Genomic DNA, 19,603 nt, shown 5'->3' on the forward strand with positions numbered 1-19,603 from the left:
GGGGCTCCACCTACCATATGGGAGGACCCGGGTTCAATCCCTGGGGCCTCATGGTGAAAAAGAAGAGAAAACATGCTTGTGCGTCAAGCCAGTCCCCACGCAGTGAACCAAGTGCCCATGCGGCAAGGCAGGTGTCTGTGTGAGTACCCATGTGGTAAGCTGAGTGCCCATGCGAATGCTCTGCAGTGAGCTGAATGCCCACGGCAGTGCCTGAGCAAGTGAGTGAGGCAGCAAGATGATGACGCAACTAAGAGACGAAGGGGAGAGTCAAGGTGAAGCACAGCAGAGACCAGGAACTGAGGTGACACGATTGATAGGGAACCTCTCTCCACATCAGAGGTCCCCAGGATCGAATCCCAGTGAATCCTAGAGGAGAAAGAGAGAAGACAAAAAGAGAAATAGATACAGAAGATCACACAGCAAATGGACACAGACAGCAAAAACAACAGGGTGGAGGAGGGGGAGTTGGAGAGGGAAGGAAAATAAATCTTGACACAATAATCAAAGACCAACTCTTCACCCACCACAACCAAAGAAAAGAAGTCCAAACTAAGAAGTTATTACTGGTAAATTTTAACTATGTTATCAAAAACAGATAATCTCTGTGATATGCAAATTCTTCTAGAAACAGAAAAAGAGGGAAAACCATCTGATTCTAAGCCTAACATATGTTAGTGCTAACCCTTACAGTGCAAGAAAATATCATAAATCCATTTCATTTTAAAATATAGATGTGAAAATTGTATATTAACTAGCTAAATCTAACTATGAATTATAAGCAGGGTTGTTAAACACCAGAATATTTGTTGTGATAATTCATCACATTAATGTACTAAGGGGGAAATAAAACTTAATAGAAGCAGAAAAGAATGTTATTACAATCATCTCATACTCACAATATTCAGGAAACTAGGAGTATGAAAATGACTACATGATGTAAAGGCTATAAATCAAAATCCTATGGTATTTAATGGAAAATTTTAGAGAGAGTGACTTTAATATCAGAAATTACAGATGGATGCTTATTATTGTCACAGTTTTCATAGTGACTCAGGTTCTGATAAATATTATAAGAAAAGACAAATAAAATGTGTAGGACTGGAAAGGAAGTAATGTAAACCATCATTTGTTGATGATATGATTATCTACATAGAAACCCCAGTATAATCAAAATATTATTAAGACTTATATTGAGAGTTCTGGCAAATGCTGATCAAAAGATCAACTTAACAAAAATGAGTAAAGACTAATTAGAAAACATAATAGGACAGAAAGCACTATCTCAAAAGTGGAACTAAGTATCAAGTATCTGACAATCTAATAATTCACATGATCTTTATAGTGAAAGAATAAAACTTTATATAAGGAATAGATGAGAGGTATGTGTCTTCATATGATAAATATATCAATTCTTCCTCAAATTAACCTATAAATTTAGTGCAATACTGAACACAATTCTCACAAGTACTTATGGAAACTTGACAACATCATTTAAGAATTTACGTGCAATAATAAAGGTACAGAGATAAATCCCTTTTGAAAAAGAAGAGAAAAATTTAAGACCAAGCCATAATAATTAGAAAACAGGAAAACTAGGACAGTTGCATCAAAATATGCTTACTGAGTAGAATAGAGCACAATATAAATATATTTATTTACATTTATATTTATATGTAACTTGATATGTGATGATAAATTAATGTGGAATAATGGTTAAGAAAGTATAGGAAAATAAGCTCATCATGTGAAATAAAATTAAAAGTTGGATTTCCACCTTACATTCTATAACATGACATACCATGATCCTTTTTTATTAATTATTTTTTCATTAGAAAAGTTGTAAGTTTACAGAAAAATAATGGATAAAATACAGAGTTTCTATATACACAATCCTACTAACACCTTGCATTGCTATGGTACACTTTTTACAATTGACAAAGGAACATTTTTTATACTTGTGCTATTAACTATAGTCCATAGATGACATTAGGTTTCACTGTTTGGATTGTAGAGTCTTATGGTTTGGTTTGGTTTGGTTTGGTTTCATTTTTATTTTAGTAACGCATATAAAACCTAGAATTTCCTCCTTTTAACATTTTCAATTATATTATTCATTGTTGTTAATTACATTCACAATTTTGTGCTACCATCACCATCATCCATTATCAAAACTTTGTGTCACCCCAATTAGAAACTCTGTTTTGGCCATAAATGTGAGAGTTGATTTCTGAATTCTCAGTTCAATTCCAGTGGTCCACATGTACATCCTTGTGCCAGTAACATGCTGTTTTGATTACTGTGGCTTTGTAATAAGTTTTAAGACTGAAAAATGTGAGTCCAACAACTTCATTCTCTGTTTTCAAGAAGGCTTTTGATCTCTGGGGCCCCAGAGATCCATATAAAATTTATTATTGGCTTTTACATTCCTGCATGTAAGGCTGTTGGGATTTTTATTGGGATAGAACTGACATTTTAACAATATTTAGTCTTACAATCCATGAACACAGAATGCCTTTCCATTTATTTAGGAATTCTTTGGTTTCTTTTAGCAATGTTTCATAGTTTTCTATGTCTAAGTCCTTAACATCCTTGGTTAGATTTATTTACCAGATATTCAATTCTTTTAGTTTGTAAAGGACTCCATAAGATGATTAGGATCCACTCTGTGTCCAGCTGTCTAATAGTCCCTTAACTGAATCTATCTAAAAGATCCCACATACAATAGGCTTACCCACACAAGAATGGGTTAGCTTAAGAACATAATTTTCTGGGGCACACAAAAGACTTAAACAAGTACAATTATATTAACTGGTTTTCTTATGTTAAACCACATTTGCATACCTAGGATAAATCCCCTTTGATCATGGTGTATAATTCTTTCTGTTTACTGGTGGAGTCAGTTTGCTAGCATTTTGTTTAGGGTTTTTTGCATCTATATTCATAAGAGATGTTGGTCTGTAAATTTTTTCTTGTGGTATCTTTATCAGCTTTGATATGAAGGTGATGTTGGCTTCATAGAATGAATTAGAGAGTGTTCCCACCTCTTAAGGTTTTTGAGTTTGAGCGGTTTTGGTGTTAATTTTCCTTGGAATGTTTGGTAAAATTCCCGTTGACTCCATCTAGATGGCCCTGGGCTTTTCTTTGTTGGGAGACTTTTGATTACTGCCTCCATCTCTTTTCTACTTATTGATTTGTTAAAATCTTTTCTCCTTAAGTCAGAGAGTTTGTGTATTTCTAGGAATTTGTCCATTTCATCTAGTTTTTGTAATTTATTTGTTCATAGGATCCCCTTATAGTCCTTCTAATTTCTGATATTAGTTATTTGTGTCCTCTCCCTTTTTTGGTCATTCTTGTTAAAGTTGTTAAAGTCAATTTTGTTGATATTTTCAAAGAATCAACTTTTGGTTTTATTGAGTATCTCTTGCTTTTTTATTCTTTATTTTGTTTATCTCCATCCTGATTTTTCTTAATTCCTTACTTCTTGCTTTAGGTTGAGTTTGCTCTTCTTTTTCTAGGTGCCCTAGTTGTGAGGTGAGGTCTCTCTTCAGAAGGATTTGAGATCTTTCTTCACTTTTAATGTAAACACTTAGAGCTATAAATTTCCCTATTAGTACTGCCTTTGTTGCATCCCATAAGTTTTGGTATGTTGTGTTTTCATTTTCATTCCCCTCAAGATATTACTTCATTTGCCTTGTACTTTCTTCTTTGATTCATTGGTTTTTCACATGTATACTGTTTAATTTCCACATATTTGTTAATTTTCCATTTTTCCCTTTGTTATTGGTTTCTAACTTCATTCCATTGTGGTTGGAGAAGTTACATTGTTATAGTCTCAATATTTTTGAGTTTATTGAGACTTATTTGGTCTATCGTAGAGAATGATCCTTTCACACTAGTGATAATGTATGTTCTGCCACTCCTGTTTAAAGTGTTCTCTCATATATGTCTGTTAGGTCTAGTTGGTTTAGTGTGTCATTCAAGTCTTCTTTCCTTATTGATCTTCTAGTCATTATTGAAAGTGGGATTTTAAAGTCTTCTACTTTTAATGTAAAATTTCTCTTTCTCCCTTGAAATCTGTCAATGTTTTCTTCATTTCTTTTGGAACTCTGCTGTTAGATGTATATGTATTCATAATTATTATGTCTTCTTATTAAATTGACCTTTTATCACTATGTAATGCCCTTCTTTGGCCCTTTCAACAGTTTTTTACTTAAAGCATTTTTTTATCTGATATTACAATAGCTACCTGAGCTCCCTTGTGGTTACTAATTGCATTTGCATGGTATATATATTTTTCCATTCTTTCAGTTTCATTCTGCTTATGTTTTTAAATTTAAGGTTATTCTACTGTAAACAGCATATTGTTAGGTCATGCTATTTTTATCTATTCTGCCAATCTCTGCCTCTTGACTGGAGACTTTAAACCACTTATATTTAATGTGATTATTGCTAATACAATATTTTCTTTTGCCATTTGACTATTTATTCTTTGTAGGTCTTATATTTTTTTGACCCTCAATTCTTCCATTTATGACTCCTTTAATGTTCGTTTGATTTTTATTTTACTTTATCATATTAATTCTCTTCTTATTTCTTTCTGACTGTATTTTTCATATATTTTCTTTGTGGTTACCATGGGGGTTAAAATGTAACATCTTAAATATATAACAATCATATTTGATTTGAAACCAACTTAATCTCAATAGCATACATATATAGTATCCTCTATCTGTATGTCCCTTTGTCCCTCCACCTTGTTTTTGTATTTGTTAAAATGTATATCCTTGTACATTATATGTCAAACACTACTTTTATTGTTACTTTTATGTATTTGCATTTTAACACCTGGAAGAAGTGAGAATTGGAGTTACTAACCAAAAAATACAGTACAGTAGTAGTGGCATTTATAATTACCCATATGGTTACCAGAGGTCTTTATTTCTTTATGACACTTTGGTCCACTGCCCAATGTTCTTTCCTTTCAGTCTGAGTAACTCCCTTTAGCATTGTTTGTAGAGCAAATCTAATGGTAATGAACTCCCTCAGCTTTTGTTTATCTAGGAATGTATTAATCTTTCCCTCATTTTGGAAACATTCTCTCTGTATATAAAATTCTTGGTTGTCAATTGTTTCCACTCAATGCTTTGGGTATTTCATCCCATTGCCTTCCTGCCTCCATGGTTTCTAATGAGAAACTGGCAAGCAACCTAATTGGGTCTCCCTTATACTTAATATGCTGCTTTTCACTGGCTGCTTTCAGAAGTCTCTCCTTGTGCTTTGGATTTGGCAGTTTACTGTCAACCAAAAGAGGTGCTGATGCAAAGTACCAGAAATCTGTTGGCTTTTATAAAGGATGTTTATTTGGGGTAGAAGCTTACAGTCACAAGGCCATAAGGAGCCCAACTCAAGGTACCATAAAATGAACTTTCTCATCCAAAATCTGTTGCCACATGTTGACACAAGATGGCGGGCAATGTCTGCAAGGATTCAGCCTTCCTTCTTCCTCTTAAGGCTCCATGGTCCCAACTTTTTTCTTTCTCACCTGTAGGCTGGCATAAGGCTTGTCTCTCCCTGGGGCTAATTTCTTTCTGGGCTCAGCTGCTTTGTTCTCTTCACAAGGTCAGCTATAGACTATCAGGCTCATCTCTCTTCCTGGGGCCCCTGCCACGTCTAATGAGCTGTGTCTCTTCCTCTGTGTTGTTCTTCTCTGTGAGTGTGCCTCTATATGAGGGTCTGTTTTATCTGCCCACCAAGGAGGCAGGCACTCAATACTGAGTTGCACTCTAATGATGTGGTTGAATCAAAGTCCTAACCTTAACATAATTTAATCAGATGCATCAGCTGAATCTAACACAAAGGGTTATCACATCAAGAGGTACAGACCAGTTTACGTACATAAGTCTGTATTTCTTTTTGAAATTCATAAATAATATCAAACCGCCACAACTACTATGTTTCTAGGTTTATTTCTGTTAAAGTTTTTTTTTTTTTAAAGATTTATTTATTTATTTAATCCCCCCCCTTCCCCAGTTGTCTGTTCTCTGTGTCTATTTGCTGCGTCTTGTTTCTTTGTCCGCTTCTGTTATCGTAAGTGGCATGGGAAGTGTGGGCGGGGCCATTCCTGGGCAGACTGCACTTTCTTTCACGCTGGGTGGCTCTCCTTACGGGTGCACTCCTTGTTTGTGGGGCTCTCCCACACGGGGGACACCCCTGCATGGCACGGCACTCCTTGTGTGCATCAGCACTGCGCATGGGCCAGCTCCACACGGATCAAGGAGGACCCGGGTTTGAACCGAGGACCTCCCATGTGGTAGACGGACGCCCAAACCACTGGGCCAAGTCCGTTTCCCTCTATTAAAGTTTATCTTATTTGGTATTCGTTGAGTTTCTTGGATGTACATACTCATGTCTTTAGCCACATTCAAGAAGTTTTTTGTCATTATTTCTCCTAATATTCCATCTTCCCCTTTCTCCTTCTGGAATTCCTGTAATATGAACATTGGTATGCTTGATGGTGTCCCACTGTCTCTTAGTCTCTATTAACTTTTTCACATTTTTTTTCTTTCTGCTCCTCAGTGTGACTCATTTCAATTGTCTTATTTTCATGTTCACAGATTCTTCCTTCTATCCATTCCTATCTGCTGTTCAAACCCTTTTGAGAATTTTCATTTCAGTTATTGAGATCTTTAGTTCAGTTCCAGTTGTTCTGTTTTTTCCTTTTTATTATTTCTCTCTTTGTAGAAATTGTCATTTTGTTAATTCATTGTTTTTCCCTGATACCCTATAGTTCTTTCTCTGTATTTTCTATCATCTCCTTGAGCATATTGAAGATCATTTTTTAAAAGTCGTTGTCTAGTACATGTATAGTATGGTCTTCATTGATGTTTTCTGGATTTTTATCCTCTTCCTTTGAATGGGCCATCATTTTCTGCTTCCTTGTCTTGTAATCTTTTGTTGCAGTCTGTACATTTTAATATTTTAAAATTTTAACTCTGGGATTTATTTCTTGAGCTGTCTACCTGAGTTTGTAGCCAACTGGTGTTATGACAGAGATTTCTTTGAATGCTAGAAGCTAACTAAACCAAATAAACCAATGCTGGGGAGCAGATATAATTCAACTATTTGAGCACCCGCTTCCCACATAGGAGGTCCTGGGTTCGAACCCTGCTACCTCCTAAAAAAAAGAAGAAGAAGAAGAAATCAACGCAAAAACCAACTTTCACAGTTTTGTAAATTGACTTTATGTTGCCTGTTGCTCTCCTTCAGAGTTCAGCCTTCCTAGAGGTCAGCCCAGGGCAAATGCAAAGTTCAGGGTCCTCCCTGTCTTTTCTGAGCCTGTGTCTTGTTCTGGGCTTGTGCTTGCTAGTGGCCTAAGACATTCCCCTGTTTACAGGAATTTGAATGCCCCCTCTACTCTCTATGATAGACTTCGTACCTGCCACAGTGCTCTCTTTTAGGACTTAAAGCCTTTACCCCTAGCTGTTTGCCTTAATGGCTTCTTACACTCTTTAGCTGTCTCAAGTTGCTTTTGCTTGGAGGGAGAAGTCTATAGCAGGGTGAACTGGAGAGGAGTTTCCTAGGTCAGTCTTTCCCAACTGGAACAAGGCCAGGGACCCAGAATGGAGTGCCAGCTGGCTCCATACTGCCTTGGGGAGGGATTGAGGGAGGGGTTGCATGGGCGTCATCAGCTTCTCCTATGACTTCTTTTTTTATTTAAGATTTATTTTATTAATGTATTCCCACCCCCCACCCCCACGTTGTTTTGCTCTCTCTGTCTGCTCCCTGTGTCCATTTGCTGTGTGCTAGTCTTCTTTTTTTCTTAGGAAGCACCAGGAACTGAATCTGGGACTTCTTATGGGAGGGAGGCACAAAATTGCTTGAGCCACCTCTGCTCCCTACTTTACTGTCTCTCATTGTGTTTCCTTGTTGTGTCCCTTAGTTGGGTCATCTTGTTGCATCAGCTTGCTGCACCAGCCCATCATGTCAATTCTTATCTTCTTTAGGAGGCACTAGGAACTGAACCGGGACCTCCCATGTGGTAGGCAGGCACCCAATTGCTTGAGCCACATCTACTTTCCTCTCCTATGACTTCTTGAGCTGTTTTTTCTTGATTTGGGACTTTCCCAGCAAATAGAGCCTGTAAATTGTTTTCCATGATTATGAAGATGTGTACTGTCTTTAAGACACCTCTACTGCTTTTGCCCTGGATGGGTTGGAATAATGACCACCCATAGAGCTGGACCCCTAGTACTCTGAAGTAGCAGAAACACTGATCAGTGATCAGACCATGTACTCCTGGACCTTGGGGAACTATTCTTTGTATCCCACCCTAGCACCTGCATACTGTACCAAGAGCCATAGTTGAGGACCCCACTGCTGCCTGCCAAGGAGCTTGAAGATGGGGTATAGTAGCTGCAGCATGGAGAGTGAAATTCACCAGTGTTTACCATGATTTACCAACTACTTTCTCCAGTTCTTCCCTGAATGCTACACAATGTTCTATTAGACTCCAGAGTTTCAAATTAGTTGATTCAGACAGTTTCTGCCAGTTCAGTAGTTGTTGTGGAGGGACTTATTCATGGAGCTTCCTTCTCTGTCATCTTTTCACAATCTGCCATGATATTATTTATATTTTAAAGGGCTTCTGTGTGTGGTGGTGGACTTGGGAAAGGCTTGAAACAAGAGACTACTTAGGTATCTATGGGTAAATGTTAGGCAATAAATGGTAATTTGGACTAGGACGCTATCAAGAGTGATAGGATAAACAGATTTTGAGTTGTTTTTCTAATCTCTGAACTCATGTCCACCTACCTATGATGTATTTCTACCTCATTTACTGTAGGCCATGTAAACAAATATATCCAACACTGAATTCATTTTCTCCATATAAGACTCCTCCTCCTCTTTTATTTCATTTGTCATTGAATATCACTACCATCTGATTAAGCCAGGGACCTGAGAGTCATTCATTAATACCTTTTATATACTTTATCTCCATCCCCATTGGCATTAGCCCAATTTGGGCTCGTCTATGTCTTGTCTCTGTTATAGAAGCAATCTTCTAACTTACTCTCAACCTCCACTGGAATTTTTCCCTGTTACTTGGGTGGAAGGGTAATCAGTTAAAACAAAACAAAAAACCTGGACCTTATATTAAAGTGACTTTGTCTTTTTCTGATATCTTTATTAAGAAACCTCATTTTATATAACATATGATTATAGTTAAATAAGATATTTAATGGATCTTCCTTGCTATTTCAGTCGGAATGTGGAGCAGGGACTTCGAGGGACACGCTCTACTACTGGACATTATAATACAATTAGCCGAATGGATAGACATCATGTCATGGATGACCATTATTCCCCAGATAGAGACAGGTAAATTTGATTAAATGCTATAAGACCCTATTATAATCACTGCCTTGTGTTAGAAGGTGTTGCCATAAAGTGATTTCATTCTGAACGTGGGTATACCTTTATCTTAGTTTCTAAAACCACATTTTCCCTTGTCAAGTAAAGCCACATTCATTTATGACCACGTCATCATTTAAAAACAAGACAAACACAATTTTTTCTCTTGGTAAGAAAAATATAAAATTGTCTTGCTTTTGCAATTTTTGTTTTTTCTTAAATCAAACCAGTTAAGTTAGTGAATGTGTTTATGAGGTTATAATGGTAATCATGATAAAAACAAGATGTTTCATTTTTCTTACCTTACCATAACCAATTGTTATATATAAAATATTTTCATGAGGCAATAGATATAAAAGTCTTTTACGTATACCAGTGAGACTTTTTATAAATAACAGTGTTGAGAACAGAACTTGGTTTGTTTAGAGATCATTTTAATTTGACTCATGAAGAGGTTTTTCCTTGTGGCACTCACTAAACTTTTTAAGCCAAATCTCAAAGAATCGTATTTGTTGATGTTGCACTGGAAGAATTCTCTGACTTTGCTCCATTAAACATGACAAACGTGGAAGTAACATGGTATATTGCAATGATTACATTAATTACTTCTAATTTTTAACTTAAAAAAATATTAATCTTTCTCATACCTGGCTGGCTACATATAAAATAAATGCTATGATATTTTCCCCAAACTACAAAATGAGTTTTAGGTATGGATTAGGAAAGAAAAGCAAATTTACTATACAGAGAATATTATAATTAAATAATGAGGAAACTTAGAAGTCCCTTGTATGCATCTGAAACCAATTTTAGGAAAAATACTGGGGGCTTTTAAATCAACTGATATGAGAAGTTGCTGTCAATTTTTATAAATTTAATTGTCCTGTCTAAATATAGGGTCATACTCTGGTAATGCTTATAATTTCATTATCTTTTACTATGGTTCTCTGAAAGAAAAGATAGGAAATACCTTAGTCATCAAAAATTTCAAATAAGTACTGGCATTTGTGTCTGAGATCTAAGAAGAAATTAGAAAAGTGCTAAATTAATATAATAATTAGTGGCAAGTGAAAATTTATGTAGTATTTTATTTCTTTTAAATCTTTTTCATAATCTGTCTTTAGGAGTAATTATATACATGCTATGTTTAGTAATTGATGCTTATCAGGTACAACAGTTGTTGGCATGATTAGAAGTTAGAAGGAGTCATAAGGGGATGGGTGAATGGTTATTTTAGTTACCTAATATGATTTTAATGAGCTTAATCATTTCTGGAAGTTATTAATATAGCAAGTTATAAACTCCTTTTACCTTGACAGTTTAGTTATGGAAACAGTGAGAAAGTTTAAAATGACTTTAAATCTTCAAATTTATATAAAGTTTTACTTTTAATGAAAAATAGACTTTGATATTTTCTCTGGAAACAAGTAATATGGTCCAAATCTTGCCGAGAAGAGTAAAGTAAAATTAAACTCTAAAATTTCACTTAAAAACAAAAATAGGCACTATCAGATCAAAAGTATAATCTTTATCAAGATTTTAAGGCAAATAGCCTTAGGATTAATGGCAACGAATTTACAATTAAATCTTTGGTGACTGATCTTTGGTGTTAGCTAATACAGTCCTTAATTGAAATAAGTCATTATATTTTTCTTGTTTACTTTATAATTCTGTGAATCTTTTAGCTTATCAAAAAATGTTCAAGTAATTATCTCCAGAAGTTTTGGGGAAAATTGAACCACGTGGTTTCATTCCAGTTTAGTGTATTGTAATTGCCAGATCATAAATAATTACTATGTATTATGAGCATCCTTAAATCCCTTTTGAAATAAGTAAAATAAAATTGCTTTTAAATAGGAGTATAAAACAATTATTCATTAACGTGAGGAATCAAAAAGTATAATATGATCCATCTAGGTGGTCTATTGCATTATTAAATAGTGATTCCTTGATTTATGCTTTACCCTAATACTCTAAAAGGTTTTCAGTAATAGAATGTATGTGATGAAATTGTAATTTTTTGTATTATTTAGAGCGTAAGGATACTCTAGAATTCTTACAGTATATTTTCATTAACAGACATAGAGTAATTCAACAATACTGTTGATTTATAAAGCCTAAAAATAATTTCCTTTGAGATTATAATTATAATTTAGGTATTTTGAAGTGTATTAATCTTTCTTGATGCACTGGACTAGAATAATATGTTATTGAATGTACTCTTTTTCAGTATCATAGGCTTTGAAGCCAAATCTAGGTTTGAATCTAGGATTTTACAACTTGCTATTTGTGTGTCTTTGGGAAAATTAGCATCTTTGACACTTGATTTTTTTAACTATAAAATTAAAATATTGTGTAAATTAAATGATATAGTGCCAGAAGTTGCATAATATGTACTCAGAAAATGTGTTTTACCATTAAACTTTTAAAAGGATCTTTTGGCTTGCAAAGAATTCACATTTTAATGTGCTTACCAGTTAAGCAGAAAACAGGGAAATCTGTCAATGTAAGTAACTTTAAAAGCTTTATAGAGAATTTAGGACATGAGTTGGACCTTGAAAACTGGGCATGTTTATTCAGGCAAGAACAAGAGCAAAGATACAGAGGCAGAACATACCTATACATCAGAAAGTCCTATTACGAAGGATGAACGATTTGGGGACATGTTGGAAAGTTGTGCGTGAAGACAGTGGCTTTTACATTGGCCATATTGGGTGAGAAACAATGCTACTTGACGTTAATTTATAGTACCTGGTTTAACTTAAGTGATGTGAAAAGGAGACTTAGTATTTATATCTTTTCTTCGGGGTAATATAAAAGGAATTATATACAAAAATTTAATTGGATCTTTGTTTCTCTGCACATCTCATTTTGTAGTCATTAGTTAATATCCTGTTTTGTTTCAAAAAGAATAGATTCTTTATAATAATTCAAAAACCTAGATGCAGGAATATTAGCTAACATAATGAATTTTAATGGACATCTTTCATTTTCCTCCTTCTTCCCCATACTTTTTGTACCAGTTATTCTCTGGTAAAATCTGATAACTACTACACCTGGCATAATTTTTCTGGGGCAGATTATATGACTTTAGAATTAGAAATCACAATGAAAGCTTATTATTTGTTTACATAAGTTAATTTCTGATTGGAATAATTTATAGAGTACTGAATAATATTCTGTATCAAGTCAGAGATCTCCTGCAGTATGAATTTTTATGTCTATCCTAAAGACCAAATTATATTGGGTGCATTTATCCGTGGACTATCCTTTTAGCATAATAAGAAAAAAATATAGTTAACACAGGCAGAAGATAAAGTACCTTAGAAACTTTTTCTTATGTGTGTTCAATTAATACATTTATATTCCAAAAGGAAAATGTCCCATTATTTGAATCTCTGGGTTATTCACACACTTGTGCTTTTTCTCTACTCTTTATGAGGCAGTAAGCTATCTTAAAGTGTAAGATATACCTATAAGTAGTCCATTAGATAGAATAGCATCTTTGGCCCAGAAAGCTATCAACTGTGGGAGAAATACATCTCTGAAATTTTGAAATTATAGGGAAAGTAAATGGAAAAAGTAAATTCACCTTAGAAAAATAATACAACCTTTCATTTGTTACATTTCAGGAACATATTTTAAAGCAGTTAAAAGTCAACCTGAGTTTTTTTTAGGAACAATAACATCAGCAAAACATTAACAATATTAAAGCCAAGAGCATAAAGTTTTGCATTAAGTTGGGGTTGGAAGCTTATTTTTTCTTCTCCTTTTGCAGTCTTTTTATGTGTTCAGAGATTCCCAAATGGGGACGTTCAGCCTTATTTAATATAATAGTGAGATAATTCATTACAAATGTAATTTTTGCTGTCTTTTAATGGTAGAATAAAATAAAATCTAGAAACTGGATAGGTAATGTAGTTCAGTTCTTTGAAGAAGAATATTTTTATGATTCTTAGAATCTATAACTTCTTACATTTCATTTTTTAGCTTTTTCACAATTTTTAAATATGACTATTTCTTTAACTCATTATGCATATTCAACACATTATTTCTCAAATTTTATACCACCCAATAATTTTGATAGTAAAGTCAGCTTGGTTTAATGGAGAAGTGTGAAATGTTTTTAAGTTTTACTAAGCGTCTTACCTTGGGCACATCTATTGCCTTGGGTGAATTTCAGAGAAGCTATAGCTTGCTGAAATAGTATAGTTAATTTTGGGTAATATTCATATGTACATTTTTGTAATTTTCAACGGAAATTTATGAAGGATCATGACCAGAAAATGTGAAGATGCATAACATGGCTATAGAGATAGAAAGGGAAAATGAAACTATTAAATTGATGCTTGATGAAAATGATTCTTGCTTATTGTTTTCTTTGGCTTTAGGGGGGGGAATGTTAATTATAGCTTCCTCCAGGAAAAAATTAGAAGTTGTATAATGATATATTTCATGAATTTATAAGTTTTAGCACTTTTTGAAATTCACACATATTTTGTTGCTCAAGTAGTTTTAAGAGAAAAATGTATTACTTTTTTAAGCAGTAAATTCCAACATTACAACTGCTAGTTATTATTTCTACTCTATAAATCCAGGAATGCCTTTTTAAAAAAATAAAACTTTATATTCCCTATTCGCTTCTACATAGGCTTATAATTTTCTGTGATTTACTTTTTTAGAAATCTTCTATGTTTATATGAATCAACGTTCTTTTTGGGAATTAGGTTCATCATGAACCAATTCTGTTTTTACTTTTTAGTTCAATTTAAAATATATTTATTGAGTGCAACTTTGGGTCAGGCATTGTGCACAAAGATTTAAAAATCATCATTATCTTGTTAAGATAGGTCATTGTATAGCAACTAACTTTAAAACACAGAAGACTGTGGGACAGATGTATAATATTATTGAAACAGATTGGAGAGAAAATAATTTGCTCGGGTCTACCAGAAACGATTTCAAAAGAGACGTTGGATTTTAAACGTTGAGTAGGAATTTGAGAGGTCAAGAAGTGGAAAGAGAGAGAGAGCCATGATGGCCACTCCTGGCAGATTTTGAACATGAATAAAGTCTCAGAGTCAGGAAGTCTGGTGTATCTAGATAGAATGCTATGGTAATGTGGGTGAGAAGTGAGAGATGAACACTGAGAGCAGATTGGAACCTAATTCACATGCCATCTTAAGCATATTTCACTTTTTTTTTGGTAATGGGGAGCCATTGAAGGATTTTGAACAAGATACCTATATGATATGAAGTATAATTTACAAATATACTTATGGGGACAGAGTAGAGAATGGATTGGGTCTCACAAGGGCTGGGATCTGAAAGTAAGGATATCAATAGAAGATTCTTTCAACAGATGTGGCAAGACATCATGATAGCCTGATTTAAGGCAGTGGCAGGAAGAAAAGGAAAAGATGGGACAAGTGTGAATTATTTATTAGTTAAATCCAGCAAGGTTTATAAATCAACTGATTGTGGAAATTAAGGGAAATAGAGGAGTTAGAGAAAAATTCTGAAAAAAAATTTTTGACTTTTAAGTAAATATTTAAATCATCAGCTAAACTTGTAGTAAAAGAAGAGGTTTGGTTGCAATATTATATTAAGTTTCAAAAGGATATTAAAGAATTAAATTTGTAACTAGAAGGGACTTTAGAGATCATAGAGCTCTAGAGTTCTGAAGAGGTACCTGCTATGATAGGGAAGAATGAGGCTTCTCACTCCCTCTTTAGACTGAGTCATACTGATTTTATAGAATTCCTTTATAATGGTTCTTGAAATTTTGTTTGAAAAACTGAAATGGTCTTCTGCTAAAAACAAACAGCAACAACAACAAAAAAGCAGTTTGAAAACTGGTGCTTCAGCCCCCTCAATTCCCAAATGCAGCACGAGTGGTCCATACAGGCAAAGTATCTTGCTAAAGGGCTCTCAGAATTAGTATGTGTTGATTCTGAAGTATCTGCATGACACTCAAGCAGCACAGTAAGCAGCTGGAAATGGCTCTGTAACCCAAGAGAAAATCAAGGCTAAAGCAAAATGATATTTCACACTATTAAACCAAAAAATAGTATCCAAAAATAAGCTTCCGAAACAGCTACCTCTAAAGAATACAGAGAAAGGAGATGCAGTAAATGAAACAGATAAAGAAGCAATCTGTGGGAGAACAGGCAGAATATACAACTAGTTAAGAGCCTGGGATTTGGATTACAAAAGTCCTGAGTTTGAAACTCAGTACTGCTACTTACTAAATGGCTGTGGACAAGTACGTGCAGCCTCCATTTTTCTGTCTGTGGGAATGTGAGAATAATGGAACCTACTTCAAAGATTTGTTATGAGAAGTGAATGAGATAATGTGGACAAAGGCTTTAGTAGACTTGGCATATAGTTAGTATTAAATAAATACTATTTTTAATAACCAGAGAGAATAGTGTTTCACAAACCAAGAGAAGAGAGAGTACCAGGAAGTAGAGATTGAAATCAATGTCTCATACCACAGGTATGTGCATTATGATGAAGCTCAATAGGAGGCTAAAGAGTTTTTTAGGATTTCATAGATGAGAGTCACAGGATAGCTTCAAGAGAACGGTAGAGACAGAAGTTAAATTACAGTAAGCATGTTTTAATGATGAAGTAAAGTGAGAGAGAACCTTGAGAGGAAAGCAAGGTTAGATAAGGTTTAATTTTTAGGATTAAGTGCAGTTGAAGAATAGAAGACAAGAAAGCATTACAAATGAATCAGGGTCACATGGGAAATAACATTGTAGGTAGAGGCATTTCTTCCTTTGAACAGAAGAAAAGAAAAAATAAAGACATAAATATGTATTTATTTTATAGTTAGAGGTAGAAGTTTGGAAGCTGAGAGAGTTCAAAGTTGAGATCCATTTTTAATGAAACACAATAATTATCTGCCATAATTAAATGTTTGGGTGTTGAAGATTTTTAAAATAACAAAATTCTAAATTAGTGCTATCAAAAGAAGGGAATCCACTATAGATGGATAAAAGATCTGTATGTTGCTTTGATGGTATATGAAAATTATGAGCATGTAATATAATAAATAGAGTGAATGGAAAAATGGATAGTATGGAATAAATAAATAAAATTAATAATCAAAGAAAAACAATTTAAATCAGTTTGTTCATTATTAAATGGAAAATATAATGTCAGTGATTTTTAATAATAACTAAGAGGGAAAAAATTACATCATAATATCTCCTAATTATTATAAATATTTGAATTTGCCTCTTTTTTACTTATTTCTTAACTTTCTGGTTATTTAATTATGTTTTTCTTCTCACCGTTCTTCCTTTAAAAATGGGAAAGCATCTCTAAAACATTTTCCAGATGGTGGTGAACATGTTTGAGTAATGATATTTTATTTTGAAATATGAATTTTGATGTGTTTTACTTAGAATATTTTATCCTTTAGTAAGCACTGCCATATTAAAGAGAATATTGGGAAGTGGGACAAGCTTTCCAGTAACAATTTTCATTTGTTTTGCTTACTATCTGCTTATCTTTTTGAATCTCACTTTTTAATATTGAACTATACCTTTTTTCATTTCTTTCCTGAGTCTCATTTACATTCTTGTTTCTGCCATGCCTGCAGTCACTTTCTTACTCTACCTCGCTCCAGACACAGTCAGACCATTGAACATCATCACAGGGATGGCAGGTATATTTTTCTTAAAATTGAGTCTGTTCATAGAATTGCATGTGCCTGTCTATTGATGTGATATAATTCACTTATATTTCTGTTTTATATGTGTATATGGTTACCAGTGAAATATAGAAATATTACATTTATAAAATAGTGAAATATAAAGCATACTTAAATACTTTATTCATAGAGAAATGTCACAAATACAGTTTCCCGTCAATGAACTAGTAACATCCTAAAAAAATTTAGTTCACCAGTAACTACAGTTAACTATTATTTGGAAGGACAACATAACTATTTTTTTTAAAATTCACGCACTTACCTGCCCACTTCCTTATCATAATATTTAATTAGACAGTAGTGGTTAATTTGTACAGATATTAACAGTTTGCTTCCCCACCTCCCTTTTACCACAGCAGAGGAGTCAGTTCTTGAACTACTCGGGTTGAACTGATTGTACTATGGTTACCTTACCAAAGGTAGCCATGATCTACTCCTAAATCACAGTAGATTACCCTACCTCTGTGAAGAATTTGGGGTTTGTGGGGAAATCCTTGTTCATTTCTACCCTATCACCATTCCTCTTTCCAAAGTGGGAATTTGCAGTGAATCATAGATAGTACAGCTCCAGTAACCTGGAAAATATAGTTTATATTGGAGAGAAATATCAATTGCCTGGGATTTAACAGAAAGGAGAATTAAATAGAAAGAGAAGAGAGAGAAGATCTCTGAAGTCTGTAAAGTTCCTAAGACTATCTGTAACTTTAGGAATTTGAGCCAGTTCAGTGACATTTTCGAACCTGTTAGGCAGTATGGTGATGAATTCCACTAGTATAGGTAACAAATGTATGTGCCATATTTAATCGGCCCACTTTTGTTTAAAAATAGTTTGTGGTTACCTGTGACCTCCTTTGACTATTAATTGACTTCATTAGAAGTTGAGAATAAAAGAGTTCAGAAAATATAATTTAAAATTAATGATTAAATTTCCTAAGGATTGAATGAATGTGGATAAACGTGGAAACAAACTTAAGAGATAACATTGACAATAAATTCCTGAGTCATGATTTGTGAAGTCTGTCAGTAAATATAATTGAAACTTAAGGCCTTCCAGTTTAATTGTAAGATGTTGGTTGTTGCTATATTTAATTTTCTTTTGTACCTCCTCTGTCTCTTTTCTGTTATTTCACTTCAATATGAAATAATTCTTAATTTTTTCTGATTTTATCTTTTATTTTTACTCTTATTGTATATTACATTCAGGCCTTGTATATTTTGGGTTGCAATAATTACACAAATTACTTTACAAAAATGTGAAAAAGTAGGTGATAACTGTATCCTCATCATTGGTTGAGTCTTTTCTTAGCCTTGATGCCATAAATGAGACATTAATGATTATAGACTTATTCTTTGTATTCTTGTACCTCTTTATGTCAATGTAAGTTAAAATCGTATAACATATTACCTTTCTTTAATGTAAGGACTCTGTATTTTTTTGTACAATCAAGTATCAATGATCAATAAATAGAGTGCTTCATTTTATTTCTTTCAATGCACCAATGTAGATGGAATCAGTTCTTGATCAGCTCTAGATTGGTTATCAATTTCATCTGCTTACCCAATATTTCAACCTCAGCCTAACTGTCCTATCTCGAAGGGGATAGTTCTGAGTGATTTTTTTTTTTAAGATTTATTTTTATTTATTTCTCTCCCCTTCCCCCCATTGTCTGCTCTCTGTTCATTCGCTGTGTGTTCTTCTGCATCCACTTACATTCTTGTCAGCGGCACTGGGAATCTGTGTCTCTCTTCAGCTCTCCGTGATGCGGTGCCACTCCAGGGCAGGCTGTGATTTTTTCATGCGGGGTGGCTCACCTTATGGGGCACACTCCTTGCGCATGGGGCACCCTTACACGGGGGACACCCCTGCATGGCACGGCACTCCTTGTGCGTGGCAGCGCTACATGTGGGCCAGCTCACCACACAGGTTGGGAGGCCCTGGGTATCAACACCTGGACCCTCCATATGGTAGGCAGACACTCTATCAGTTGAGCCACATCTGCTTCCCTGATTTTTTTAAAATGTCATTTGGCTTGTGGTAAAGGAACACAAGATAATTGACAATTATATTAAAATAAAAGAAAATCAGTTTCAGAAACCAAGCTAGTAAATATCCTCCTTAAAAATTTGCCACCACTAAAATAATTCAGACTTGTGGATCTACTCTTCACCTCCTCCTAGGCAGTTTGGATAGATTTTGTAGGAATGAAGTTCTTTAATTACTTTTAATAAGGGTTATTTATCATTTGATACATATAAAAGGTGTGTGTATAAATTACAAAGCCTAATAATAAAATCAACAGCAATGAATCTAAATACTCAAATCAAGAACTAGAACACCTGATTATATAACTTGCATCTCCCTTCACACTCTGTGCCTATTTCCTCTCCATGCTTCTCTCACAGGAATAGTAACCACTATACTTAATTTTCAATCTAACATTCCCTTCCCTTGCTTTTTTTAAGTGACTT

The 19,603-nt window shown here is 34.2% G+C and overlaps 1 protein-coding gene across 50 annotated transcripts in view; it reads left to right on the top strand.

The window, feature by feature from the left end:
• Positions 1-19,603, top strand: part of RIMS2 (regulating synaptic membrane exocytosis 2) — a 734,990-nt gene that overhangs the window by 476,306 nt on the left and 239,081 nt on the right. For 33 of the 50 annotated variants that reach the window (XM_058275873.1, XM_058275894.2, XM_058275863.2 and 30 more), the window contains 2 exons: positions 9,262-9,378; positions 17,024-17,089. In XM_058275873.1, the coding sequence (XP_058131856.1) occupies positions 9,262-9,378; positions 17,024-17,089 (183 nt within the window). The remainder of the gene's footprint in view (positions 1-9,261; positions 9,379-17,023; positions 17,090-19,603) is intronic. The other 17 variants (XM_058275868.2, XM_058275872.2, XM_058275857.2 and 14 more) reach the window with 1 other exon arrangement.

The sequence above is a fragment of the Dasypus novemcinctus genome, chromosome 14 (assembly GCF_030445035.2).
Source record: "Dasypus novemcinctus isolate mDasNov1 chromosome 14, mDasNov1.1.hap2, whole genome shotgun sequence".
NCBI lineage: Eukaryota > Metazoa > Chordata > Mammalia > Cingulata > Dasypodidae > Dasypus > Dasypus novemcinctus.